This window comes from Phoenix dactylifera, chromosome 2, assembly GCF_009389715.1.
Source record: "Phoenix dactylifera cultivar Barhee BC4 chromosome 2, palm_55x_up_171113_PBpolish2nd_filt_p, whole genome shotgun sequence".
Lineage (NCBI taxonomy): Eukaryota > Viridiplantae > Streptophyta > Magnoliopsida > Arecales > Arecaceae > Phoenix > Phoenix dactylifera.
The window spans coordinates 7,362,516-7,376,910 of NC_052393.1; the positions used below are offsets into that span (position 1 = coordinate 7,362,516).

Consider the following 14,395-nt stretch of genomic DNA (forward strand, 5'->3'; position numbering starts at 1 on the left):
TAAAAAACTGAACGTGTCTATCTATCTTTATTAAATTATTATTTCCACATTGATTAATTGATGTACATATATAGATAAAAGGTATTTAACTATGCGCTAAGGGAACAAGATGAAGTAGCATTTTGCTTGGATCTGTCACCCATTAGGGGGCATTTGGGAACCCCAACAGGATCACCACGGTGATCTAAGATCCCCGGTGATCCGAATACTGGGGTGATTTGATCCCCAGTGATTTAAGATAAATGTGTTTGGTAGGCCATAGTTCAGTGATTAAAAATCTCCGGATATTCATGAGTAACTTGTTTGGTATGGTACGGAGATCCAAGATTTCCGACCACATAATACCACAAATACCCCTGATATATCTTAGATGGATTTTTTATGTGTTTTTAATTCTCATGAATCAAAAATATAAGTCAATATGCTAATTCCTATAATAGCTCCATAATTTTGTCACATATTCTACTTTTAGTAGCCCTTATCATATATTTATTAATCATATAAAATATATTATAATAAAATATTAATATATTTATCAATATATTAATTATTAATATATTCTATAAAAATATATTTATTACTCTTATAAATTATTAATCTTATAAAAATATGTTATTTTTCATTATAGAATTAATATTTTTATTTAGACTTATAATAGAATTTTTAATACTAATAATTATTTTGATTAGAAAAATAAGGTAAATAGGAGTAACATATTAAATATTTTCATTATATAAATATAAAATATAATAATATATTTCTACTATAATTTAAAATCATCCTTCAATAATAATATGATAATAATATGATTAGTAATATATTATAATATAATTTTTCATTAATATAATATATAATATCAACATAATATATATATATATATATATATATATATATATATATATATATATATATATATATATATATATATATAACATTGACATAATATATTGATGGTATATTGATATATCAATTTTTCTGCTAAATTGAGGGGTAGTTATGTCTTTAACTTTCAATCCAGGATTACTGTCTTAGGGTGATCTTGGATTTCCGACTTCAAAGACGGGTATCCCATCACCGGGTTGGGCGGTGATTTGAGGAGTGGAGGTGATTTAGGATCACTGCCACGTAGGATCACTGTGGTGGAACCAAACGCGGTGATCTCATCACCTCCACCCACGTCACCCTTGATCCTGGGACAATTACCTCATACCAAACGCCTCCTTAGTCCTTTTGGTTCAAGAGATGTTATAAGGCTGATGCAATTTATAATCAAATATTGTTATGGGTTGAGGGATACTTCTTAAAGAGCTTTGGGTCAGGTCTATTTTGCTTAAGTCTGCTCTTTTTGGCTTGGATCTTATTTCAACTTACCTCAGCTTTGACCTGTTGGGCTAATTTGTCTAACTGTTGAATTCATGCTGGAGCTACATTTAGGATCTTTGGTCTATATTGGCGAAGCTGGTAAGGTTGGTTGCTTGGATCCACCGCATGCCATATTTCTTTCTTCTTTTTTTTTTTAAATTCAAGATTGGTGTCCTATATGTGCAAATAGAATTAATTTTCCGCCCTTGTAGTTTCTAACATTTTTTTTGGAACCTAGCATTATTGGTTTTCAATGTTTATAAAACCTTATCTATGATGTGCACTAAATAAAATCATTCCTCTTAGGTAACTGCTTTGACTTACTGTTTTGCACTCCATTGAAAGGATCTGGCTGCCATCAAATTCTCATTTCATAATAGATGGCTATAGCAAGGTTCGCAATCTTGATACCGGGTGCCATACTAGTATATTACTAGTTTGGTACGGTATGGTATGGTATGCACTCGCACTCTGTATCAAGATAGCTTCTGATTCTTTGTTCTAACTTTTTATTATGACATTGCCCGAAACTGAGCGGGTGTGGTACTGCCTTGGTACAGGGCGGTACCGCTTGGTTCAACTCATTACGTATTGATATGGGTTGGTTTAGATTAATTCAGGGCTGGTACTGAGCCGAAACACTCTCTCATCTTGGTTCTGACCCGGTATGGGTCGATATACCCGAACATGACAGATCAGGATGAGATGGCGGTCATTGGGCTCTATAATTAATCTTTCATTGTATTATTTTTAGAATCCAAGGACTCATCATAAAAGTAGAAAAATACAGCAATAACCAAGCTTGGAAAATTGTTCTTCTTCATTTGTCCACCCTTCTACTCAAAATTCTAAGAGACATGATGAAAGGCATACCTCGATCATGTATATCAAACAAAAATTTGATAGGACTTGGGTCATACTCTATAGAAAATCTGGTTCCCCTTATTTATTAAATCAGGAAGAACTATCTTCTTCTTCTTGTGAGTTTGCAAATTCTTCACTATTGCAAATTTCTAGGCAAGCTATTGGTCAACTATGTTGGAAAACCTGTTCTCTGGCCTGGTTATTCTCTTCACAATCTTTTTTTGAGGTTGCCTTCTTTTGCTTATATGGTGTTTATGTTGTTGTAGTGGAAAACTCTCATGGGAGCAGGTTTTGAGGTACGCAAGGCTCCGTAAAAGATACGTATCTCTTTATGCTTCCCTTCTGAATTCCGATACAGGCCGTTTGGTAGTGGATGACAACAAGGAAATTGAGAAACTAGATCGTGCGCTTGATATTGAAGTAATTCTTCAGTGGAGGTAACCGGCATTTTCATGTTTTAGTTGTGGTATCTGCTACAATTCCATGATATTTGATGAAAATGGTTACTTGTAAGAATAAAGTTATTTGTAGTCTTTTTCCCAATAATAATCATATGGGAGCTGGTTTATGGTTTTGCTTCATGTGACACAGTGTACTTATATATTCGGCTAACTCTTTGGTCTGCGTGATAGTAATTAACATTGAAAGAAACATTTTATTTATATGTTTGTACTATAAGAAATTCTGTTAGTTGTTCCATATTAGTCTGTTTGCCAGATTTTTATTGTTTGGAGAGGCAGCAATTGGACTAGTGCTCATATGAGAGTTTTGCTTTAGTTCTTTGACAAAGCAGCCTTGGAGTTTTTATTTAGTAACTATTTGATTTATGATGTGCTTGAAGATTTTCTGTGGACCTGCAGACACCTAAACTTTATTCATCCCAGAAATCATCATGTCCTTTTCTTTCATACAGGATGTTGGCTCACAAGTTTGTGGAACAGTCAGTGAAATCTGATCTCTATCTAAGCAAGAAAAAAGATAAGCAACCCTGGTGGTCATTTGGATGGTTGTTGTTTTTCACCATTGATTATATATTGGTACAAAATTCTTTGTTATGTTGTTTAATATGTTAAGAAATATCGCTTTTTTCCCAGGACTGGATCTAGCAAGGATGGAGGTGAACCTCGGGGTTTCACAGAGGAAGATTGGGAACGATTAAATAAAATCATTGGCTACAAGGAGGGTTCTGATGAGTATCTCTTGGGTGGTGAAGATAAGGATTTAATGCATTTCTATTTGGAAATTCACATGAAACACAATGCATCAAGGCTCATCAGTGAGGGTCAGGAATGCCTTGCTGACTTATCCTGTGAAGGGCTAGCTTGTAACATAAAAACTTATTCGGAGGCAAAAATTTTTGAACTGAAGTTGGGATCCTATAGGCTTTCATCACCTTATGGCCTCCTCGCAGAGGTTTTGAATGTTCTTGCCTGTTTACATCGTTTTGTTGGACCTGTATTTTTCATTCATTAGCTTTAATGTTATTCTTCTTATATTGATTCTTGCATTCTTATTTCTTAATCTGACATATTATTTTGCAGAGTGCCACTGTTGTTGATTCCCTAGTTGGGGTGTTTTCCTACAAGCCTTTTGATGCTCAAGTAGATTGGAGTTTTGTTGCTAAAGCTTCTCCATGCTATGTGACTGTATGTTATTCTTCATTCCTACGTGGATTCTATATTGTATTGGTTTGAATGTCATACATTAGTACCATTTTACCTCACAGTATCTAAAGGAATCTATTGATCAAGTTGTTGCTTTCTTCAAGAGTAGTCCCACTGTTAGCCAGACCCTAGCTTTGGAGACGGCAGCTGCTGTGCAGGTATCATTGCGCTACCACTGGAAATTTAAACTTTCAACTTTCTTTCTAGTATACTGATTCATGAAACCTTTCCACTCTGTATAAAGATGACAATCGATGGAGTTAAACGGACTGCTCAGCAACAAGTTAGCAGGGCATTAAAGGATCAATCCAGGTTTGTCTAAGCTTTCAAGCAACATTTGATGCATAAGGGTTATTAGATTCATGGGGATATGGGATAAATAAGTGCTGAAATTTTAGAGAGGACAATGACTGAATCTACTGATCAAAATGGTATATAGAAGAATTTATATTCAACGCATTTCATAGTTGACATTTTTAGTAGAATTTAAAAGTTTGCTGTAATTCCGTGCATTCAAATTTGGGCTCTTATTGTATATAATGCCTCATCAGAGGAGATAAGGAGGCCTGGCGTATCTTCAGGCACTATGCTGTTTGATGCAAAACATTCTAAAATCACAATACAGTGACATTAATCGGAATGTCATTGTTTAATTGGAATCGTTTTTTTTTTGGGTGGTTCCATTCTTAGGCGGGAGGAATAGCCATTCCAATTGTTATTAGTTAGAAGTTCATCATGTAGACTATAAAAATGTAAAATAAACATGGTTAAACAATGAAAATGTAAATAATGTTCATAACAACTTTATAATTGTTATTAGTCTAGTTCACCATGTAGACATATAATATAATGGAAGTTCCCTAAAAACATTATAGCAATTATTATTAATGATTTATGAGTTCTATTCCTTATAATTGAGCTGCTATTCTTTTTCCATGCATTCCTTTGTCACGTGCCCAAACAATGGAATGGGAATTGTGATTTTCCCTGCCTTCCATTTACATTCCATTTTGATTTTTCTTTTTTTCATTTCTTTGAAGTATGAACCAAACGTAGTGTTAGGTTTGGTACAAGTTCTAGTGGGATGGTGGGGTGACCTACTGCCCCAAGTGTCGGGATCACCATCCCGAGGATGAGGACTGGGGTGAGGTGGGGCATCCACTATTCCAATTTTTGGGGCATGTCACATCTTATTCCACAGAAAAATTGGGACATCCCCATCCTACATGATTTGAATCCTTGTTTTAGCCCCTATTCTGCTAGTTTAAGATGGAAAGTTACAAAATATTCAAAACTGTCAAATATTATAAGTTACATGGAAAAACAAAATAAAGAAGAAGTCAAGATAAGCAAACTTAGGGAACTTTTTGGCATATATTGCATTTTTTAAGACCTATAATTGTATTGATTAGTGGTTTCATCCTAAGATAACACAAAATTTTATAATTATTACAAATTGTCACATTTCAGATATCTGTTATACACCATTTTATCATTGATGACATTAATAAATAAATTTCTTTGGTAGCTTGTAAAGTAAATTATTGTGTGGAAGATCAATTAGATTGAAGCTTTGATCATTAATTTAAGTGTTGTTTGTCCCAATATCGTACATTCTGTGCCATTACCTTTGGGTGCTGTCGTCACAGGTTCTGGAAGAGAGGAGAAGAGAGGAGGAGAGAGGAGAGGAGGAGAAGGGTCGGGAAGAAGAAGAGGAGAGAAGCAAGGTTCGCCGGACCGACCGTACCGGTGAGCACCGGCACAGGTACGGTACCGGTTCCGGTACCGAACCGGAGACGCGCGCGTCCGCGGCCGCACGCGCAGACGTAAAACAAAAAAGCAAAAAAAAAAACAACACGTTCGCACGCGTCCGCGGACGCGTCAAATGCCAGAGAGTGGCATTAAATGGCCCACGCGGGCTGTGCGCTACCCTGCCCGGGGAACCGCGCCCGCGGCCGTTCTCCGCTTGTGCGTCCGCGCGTGATTCCCCCTCCCCAAAAAAAATCTGCGCCTGCGTGCGTCCGCGCGAACGCATTAAATGCCACAGAGTGGCATTAAAAATGCCACTCTGTGGCATTTAGTGGCCCATGCGGCGCGCTCCCCGCCGCGTGCGGGGAAAAAGAGTTTGGGCCGGTGCAAACCGGCCCGGTTTGCACCAGTACAAGTACGGAACCAACCGATTCCGACACAGTTTGGGTTGGAACCGTTTTTATAGGTTGTACCGTACCGGCGCTTGTTGGCACCGGTTAGGTACAGGTCGGTTCAGCATACCTTGAGGTGAGGAAAAAAAAAAGAAAAGAAAAAAAAAGGAGAGAGGCCGAGGCGTGGGCGCGAGTGGGAAAACGTTTCTCCGACTCGCGCTAGCGTGCGTTCTACGAGGCAGTGAGCCCATGTGGGCGGCACGACATGGGCTTTTTTTCTTCGAGCCGGTTCGGTACCAGTTTCAATCGATACCGAACCGGTACCGGTCTTTACCGGTATACCGGTTCGGTCGATACCTTGCTATGTGGGCTGTCAAAAGATCAAGCTATAGGTGAACCGATTCAGCTTGATATGGGGTTTGCATGAATCGATTATGCTTGTGTGAACCATTTACTTTGTGCTTGTTGTTAAAGAGTAAATTACTTGAAGAATGATGCAGGACAAAAAGAGCAAACCACCTAGACAACATTATACACTTGAAAGTCGAAACTTATGGTCTAAAAGTGAAGCAAGAGGAAGTGCAGGGACAACAGCATTGCTGTTGTTTCTAGCATTGTTTTGTCTTTGATGCAAAATAATTCTTACATCTAGGCTTATAAGAGTTGGGAAAGAAGTAGGAGAGCTAGAAGAATGACCAAATCTGCTAAGGGAAAGAGATGGTCAAAAGCATAGGATCTGATTCTACTAAACCTTCATGTTGATAGGAAAGATGGGGTCCCATGTTTCTTTTTTGTTTTTTTGGGGGGGGGGGGGGGGGGGAGGGTGGGGGTGTTGGTTTGTCATTGCTGGTAACAATAAGAAGACAAAAATTTTATGTTAATGTGATACTTGTGGTCATTCCATCTGCCACATAAGAAAATGCTTACCTTTAATTGTAGACTAACCTTTGACTGGCCTAATAGTAGATGCAGAAAGAAAAACAAACTAGTAGTTCCTAATAGAGATCTATAAATTCTATAATTTGTTATAGTAATGCTAGTAATACCCCAAAATATGTGACTCCCTAATGACAGATATAAAAACAAAAACAAATTAAACCCCATGGAAATCTATACAATATACATACTATAATTTGTTATATAATGCTTGCAAGACTCTAAGATATGCGACTCTATAGACGACCCTTCTGAAGTTCTGATACTATACATGACCTTGCTGATATGGTGCTTTTCTTCTCATACATTGGCTTAATGAGGCCTGATCTGTCAGGCCCCAGCTAGTAGAGAAGCACTGCACAAGAAGGTTCACATATGGAGGAACATTTTCTTGGAGTCAAACAATCATCTTCCACTTTGTTATGCTTAAATATTTTTGAATTATTCTTGTATTTTTTGAGGGAATGTACCGATGAAAATATTTAGTGATGCAACTATGTCCATGCTTTGTATGCTTCATAAATATATCCACCGTGCATGCTTCTTTTTTTTTTTCATTTCTAAATTTTTCTATTTGATTTGGTGGTTTTTTCTGGTAATTAAGTTCTGCTGCCAATATCTCTCTCATAAGTTCCAAAATTTGAGGCTAGTCTTCTATACAAGTCAAATATGGGAATTGCATTTTCCATTCTCTGAATTCTGAGCTCATCTGGCCTAGTTCTCCTCTGTTGCTGTGCCTGCTTAGTGAAAAGTTCTCCTGCTTATCTTTCATTTACATTTATGCAATTTCCTTGTTAAAGCTACTTAGTTGAGCACCTTCTGTTAGGTTTTTGCTGGACCTGGATATTGCTGCCCCCAAGATTACCATTCCCACCAAATTTTGCCCAGATGATATACATGCAACCAGACTCCTGCTTGATTTGGGAAATTTAATGCTACGCACGCAGGTTCTCACTGAATAACTTTTACAGTTAAGTACTTCTGGCACATTTGTCAGTGTTCATCCCTATATCTTTCTTGCATTCAGGACTGCTGGGGCTGTGATTCTTCTGAAGAAAAGGATATGTACTTGCAGTTCAATTTGGTGCTGAGTGATGTAACTGCATTCTTGGTGGATGGTGATTATTGCTGGAGTGAAACACCTATTGACATAGATATTAATCAACAAAACCATAATAGTTTCTTGCCAGTTATTGAGAAGTGTGGAATTGTCCTAAAACTTCAGCAGGTTTTCATTTACTGGTATTTTTTTTAAAGAACTGTTTTCTTATAAAATCAGCCTAACTTTGATAATCTTCTCTTTCATTTTTTCCCATAGATTCAATCGGAAAATCCTTTCTATCCTTCTACAAGACTTGCTGTACGGTTGCCTTCATTGGGATTTCACTTCTCCCCAGCCAGGTATCACCGATTAATGCAGGTTGCGAAGATCTTTCGGGAGGAAGATGGCATGAGCCCAGATGTTACTCTCCCATGGAATCAAGCTGATTTTGAAGGATGGTTATCTGTTCTCACATGGAAGGTTTGTTTCTGGATTGATTATTTCAAAGACTGTTCTAACAAATGTCTAAATTTTTAATGTCATATCTGTCCAATATGTAGTCTGTCTTTGTACCGACTATGAAGTCTAATGCTTAAGAGTATGTTTTTGTGGCTAGCCTGCCTAAACATCTAGGTTAACAACTGCGTACTTGTCTTAGGTGCTTTCAAAGCATTTGTTTTTATGTCTGTTTGACCTTCTAGTTCTAGGCATGACCGAATATCTAGTCACTTTGCTAAATTATGCTACATTTTAGTCTATTGGAATTTATATAATTATATAATTTGTTTTGGCAACAAACTGTGTGTCGTACAGAAATTAAACTTTTGAGTTTTGATAATCATTAAATCACACCATTGTAAATTATAAGTATGCAATTGGATTCCCCTTAATATAATCATATAAACTGTTTGGCTTGTAAACTATGTAGTACACACAATTAAAATTTCTATAATGGCTAAATCATACCTTTGTTGGAATCATAACAATGCAATTGTAGATTTAAATTATTATGATTTTATAAAGTATATTTATATTTGGATTCTGACACTTAGATCAGTCTTTTTGGTATTCCGTTCAAGTGACTTTAAGTGTGTATTTCACATTTCAATAATTTAAGTGGATATTCAATAACCATAACCTTGACCATTACCATCTAGCCTTTTCCCCACTATTTGGTATTGGCTTTATAGGTCCTCTTCTGCCCGGTATTCCTATTTAAGGCAATCTCAGATACCCATTTAAATTATTTCTGTTTATTTCTTGCTTGCAGATACTTTAGAATGACTTTGTACAACTCTAGTTGAATGTATAGGAAATGTAAATTACTGAATGTCACAGTAAATTTTGAAATTTTAAGCAATTGCTAGTTGTTCCCCAGGGCTGGCATGGGAATTGACACCTTTGACCACATTGATGCTTTGCTTACTTTATGTTGTTTTTTACTTACTAATTAAATGGTGCTTAAAATGCGTTTAAAGCGAGTCTTTAGGGAAAAAGTGAAACCGAAGTGTTAAAATTATTGTTGTATGGAACATTATGGTTCTACAAAACACACAAATTATGTCACTATAATGCATCATTTGAACATCCTTGCATTAGTTAGTGATGTTGTGGCTATCAATTTAAATAAGTTAAGTTGCGTGGCCCATATTTGAACATTCTGATGCCCCAATTTCGAATCATGAAACAGTTAATGCTAAGAAATGCTGAATACAAATTCACAAAAGCATTCACATGTTAGTTACTATTTTTTAGTTTAGCTCTCAACTTAGAAACTGTCACTATAGTAATTGCAGGGTTCATGAGTGTTATTAAAATTTGGTACTCATGAATTTAGGGAACTCTTAATGTTTTACAATTTAACCATAATAGAACCTCTAGAATTTAATTACTGTTAATGTTCTACAACTCAACCACATCCTTGCATCAGTTAGTGATGTAGTGGCTATCGATTTAAATAAAGTTAAGTTGCTGTGACTGATGTATGAAGGTTCTGATGCTCCAATTTCAAATCATAAAATGGTTCATCTAAGAAAGCATTTACATTAGTTACTATTTTTTAATTTAGCTCTCAACCTATAATCTATCGTTATAATATGATTGCAGGCAAGGTTCGGTATCTTGGTACCAGACCTTGTACCGGTACCTACTTGTTACTATGTCGGTATGGGGGCTAGTTTGGCGTACCAACACTCGGTATGCCCCTTGTACCACATACCAATTCGGCACCGGCATGATAATGGTATGGTTGGTATAGCAAACCATGATAGCAGGGTTCATGAGTATTTGTTTTACAATTCAGCCACAAATGGAACACCTAAAATGTGAGGTTCCATTATGTATCTAAATATGATAAAGCGAAGAAAGGACAAGAAAGATTTACAACATTTTTTTTTTTACAATTTAAACACAGGTTGGAGAATAATAGATAATGAAAACCAATGTTGCATGCACATTGCTTTGTTGCATGGTTTTCGTACGAGTTGTTACATTGGTATGAAGCATGGTCTGCCGAACTGGTCCGTACCGGCCGGTTCGGCCCGATACGACCGGTCCGGCCTGGAACCGGTATCCGAATAGCGTGGATACCGGTTCCAGTTATTTTCGGGCTAGTACTGACCGGTATGCATGCGTACCAGCTACGTACTGATCTCGTACCGGCCCGTACCGGTTCGCACCGGTACCATTTTTTTTAACCACAGCGCACGCGTTGTGGATTTTAAACCATAGCGCGCGCTATGGTGTGAGAGCGTGTGGCCCGAAAGGAACGCGTTCCCTTGGGGCAGAGCGCCTCGTGCGCGGCGTGCCTTCACGGCGCGCGGGCGCGATTCCCCCGCCCGCGCGGGTGCGGGTTAGCTCATACTGCCCCGCACGGGCGCGGGCCAGCTTATTCGCTCGGGGCAGTGCGCTGCCCTGCGCTGGTCATAAATGCCACAGAGTGGCATTTGGCCAGCTCCGTGCGTCCGCACGCGGATGCAGATGCAAACCAAATTTTTTTTTCCACGTGCATCCGGGCGCGTCTGTGAACCAAAATAAAAAAAAATATAAACAAAGATCGGTTTGTACCGGATACGAACCGGTCCGGTAGGCGACCGGTACGCTTACCGGTACCGGTTCAGCGTACCTTGATATGAAGTATTGGAATCCTAAACCTTTATGATTTATGAAGCCTCAAGAAAATGACAAGATATAGTATACATGTTTTTCAATGGTCATCTTGGAAAAAAGTTTTAAAAAAAATCTATCATGTGGGAATAAGTTATTGTAAAACCTCATGCTATATTAGAAAGGACTACCCAAAAAGATGACACTGCAATCTCAAAAAAAAAAATTCCAGGGTTCCAAGTCTAAATGCTCAACTATCAAGTTTCTCTTTATAAGTATCAACTATGGAAAAACTCCTGGGCGTCTAAGACAGTCCTAGTCTAGGTATCTATTACATACTTGTACAACAGAAAAACCATGAGATGTGGGTACCAAACAAAAATAGGGTAGTATTCTGTGTTATGATTTTTACGGTGCTTCATTAGTTGACTCATCCTACTTCTCACATTGCATGTTGCTGATACTCATGTGACATTGCTTAAGCAATACTAAAACATTGATCCTATGCAATAGACTGATAATCTTGATTAATTTTTCTGTACAGGGTGTGGGAAACAGAGAAGCTATATGGCAGCGCAGATACTTTTGTCTTGTTGGGCCATTTCTTTATATATTGGAAAATCCGACATCTAAAACATACAAACAATATTACAGGTTTTTCATATTTCCCTTCTAACACACACATCATTCATTGAAATATGTATTCAAAGTTCAAACTATACTATTTGTTATTTCACAATTCTTAGATTTGCATCGAGATTTATTTTTGAAATTTTAAGAATGAAAAAGTTTAATACAATTCCGTAAGTGCTATAATATTCTTATGTTTTTTCTTGTTGAAGGAATGAGTCTGTTGGTCTGTCCTTGGCTCCTTGCCCATATATGATTAATTTTACTCCATGTCATGAACACTCTCAGGAACTAAAGTATGAGAAGCCTCAAACAGTCACTTTCTAGAAATGTATGAAAGGGATAAATACGCGCAATAATGCCACCAGGAGGATTAAAACAAAGTGGATGAAGTTGAAATGGTGGATGAAGTTGAAATGTGCCACTCTAGTCTTGTGTACTTGTTGCATGGCCATTTTGACTTTGAACTTTGAAGGAAGTCTTAGGTAACAGTTAGGAAAAAAAAACATATTCTAATTGATGAAGAATGAGGTTGATGAAAAGTATATTTGCTTTTGTGGTATTTGGTTTCATTGTCCCTGCCACGTAGAAGTTACAAGAAAAATCTCACTTAAATACTTGCATGTGCAGTGCATTGGAAGATAACCCCTATTATACAAACTCAGGAAAAATGCTCATTCTTTTTCATCAGCATAAGCTATTTATTGAAGAAAGACTGTTTTGAAATTCCTAATGCTCTCTCATTTCAGATTTTACCATGGAGTATGTTGTATGTTCTTTTATCTTCTTTCATCCACTAATTCTTTATACTCCTGGATCTATAATATCAGGGTCCTACTTTTTGCATGTTTTGTTGGTCTGATGATCTTTAGTGCCTTGCCAGTATACATGCAGAGACTAAGAGAGCTTTCTGGCGTGATCTTGCAAATTTTTTTGGTTTCTGAACATATAATATAGTTAGCAAAAAGGGACTAAGATTTTATCACAGCTGTTGTTTTGAAGCGAGTGATTTTTATGATTCTGATTTAGTGTCTATGTACTGCATAATGTAATTCCAGTTTACGAGGGAAACAAGTGCATCAAGTTCCAACAGAGTTCACAGGTGGTGTTGAAAATGTGCTAGCTCTGTACGATGCTGGACAATCCAATCCCAAGGAATGGTTGACTGCGTTTTAATACATCTGATCATTATGATTAGGTTATTGATGACACAAGTTCCATCTTTCAGCTGCTTTCTCATTAATGCAGGTTGTGGAAGATGTCAATGCATTGATTGTACTATGTGATAGTGATGAAATACGAAAGACATGGCAAAATCGTTTTCAAGGAGCTATATATCGTGCATCGGTACTTTCTTGATAATCTAGTAACATTTCTTTGGATGCAAAAGAGTCTCTATAATTCTTGTCAACCATGTTCATTTGCTTTGTTCGTACATGCTGGATCCATAAATCACTTTCACGAATACTTTCTCATCCCATGTTAGATATACTTAATTATTTTCTTGGTGCAACTTCATTGTCTTACAGTAACTTTATTCAATTTTACAACCATTATACACACTAAATTCTAGCACATTGTTCTCGTATCTACATTTAATTTTTTCTATATAACACAACTTCAAAACTTATAGTTAAGGACTTGAGAGAAATAAAGCAGAAGCAAGGGGAAAGATCTTTGATTTCAATCATTGGTTTTTAACTGTAAAGCTGGAGCAAACATAAATGTATCGTTAATCTAATATAGTAATTTTAATTTTTTAATTTCTCGAGCAATGTCAGCAGTGTATAATATTTGATGGGAGCAACAAGTTAGCTCTTTTTGCATGTCTATGACGTGACACTTATGCTGACAGGAATGTCGAACATCTTGGAAACATTCCAGTCCAGGTCTTTGTTAACATGCATGTGGGTGCTGAATGCTGATGAATGTCATAAACCAGATAGGAGATAGTATATTAGCTATTATTATGGTAGACTTGTAATGGAACTAAATCTTAGAAGCACAGGATCATTGTGCATCTTGAATATATACAATGATTGCTGTTTAAAACGTGTATTGAATATTTTCAGATAATTTTTCAAACAAATATTACACCGCTATGTTTATGCTTTAACAGCACAATAATCTAAAAATTCATGATAAGATCTATATGTGAAGTTCTAACTATGTTGACATAACAACACATTGTGGATGAATACTGTAGGCATCGCAAGAAGTTCATATATTGGCCATACTATAGGAACTTAGGAAGCAAACATACTGTGGGATACACTGATTTCAAACCTTTCGATCTATTTGTGAAATGAGACTTCTTGTCACTATTATGTATAATTTGCAGATTGAGCCTTAAAATATTTGAATGAAAAGGTTGTTTTGTGTGCGCGCGGGGCACGGGTGGTGGTGGTTTGTTTTGTTGGGTGGGTGTTTTTTTTTGTTTTGCTTTTTGCAGGGTGGGGGTGGGGGTGGGGGTGGGGGTTGATTTGGTGTTACTCAACAAACACCAGTATAGTCTGATACAAGTAATATAAGCTTAACACAGATGATTAGAAATTAGAAGCCACTTGAGATGAAGGATCTGACCCTCTTTGGTACTCGATTTGCTTGTACCTTGCTCATAATCTGAGGGAACTTTGCATGATATATCCTGA

General features: G+C 37.0%; 1 protein-coding gene across 3 annotated transcripts in view; it reads left to right on the forward strand.

Annotated features, from left to right (window-relative positions):
- LOC103710761 overlaps positions 1-14,395 on the forward strand; it is an 83,000-nt gene that overhangs the window by 13,352 nt on the left and 55,253 nt on the right. For all 3 annotated transcript variants that reach the window (XR_005508642.1, XM_039119430.1, XM_017843711.3), the window contains exons 10-21: positions 2,493-2,663; positions 3,140-3,232; positions 3,321-3,639; positions 3,768-3,872; positions 3,953-4,048; positions 4,135-4,202; positions 7,794-7,914; positions 7,995-8,195; positions 8,286-8,489; positions 11,659-11,768; positions 12,803-12,899; positions 12,993-13,091. Coding sequence is in view for 2 of the 3 variants with exons in the window: in XM_039119430.1 (XP_038975358.1) it covers positions 2,493-2,663; positions 3,140-3,232; positions 3,321-3,639; positions 3,768-3,872; positions 3,953-4,048; positions 4,135-4,202; positions 7,794-7,914; positions 7,995-8,195; positions 8,286-8,489; positions 11,659-11,768; positions 12,803-12,899; positions 12,993-13,091 (1,684 nt within the window). In the remaining variant the exon portion in view is untranslated. The remainder of the gene's footprint in view (positions 1-2,492; positions 2,664-3,139; positions 3,233-3,320; positions 3,640-3,767; positions 3,873-3,952; positions 4,049-4,134; positions 4,203-7,793; positions 7,915-7,994; positions 8,196-8,285; positions 8,490-11,658; positions 11,769-12,802; positions 12,900-12,992; positions 13,092-14,395) is intronic.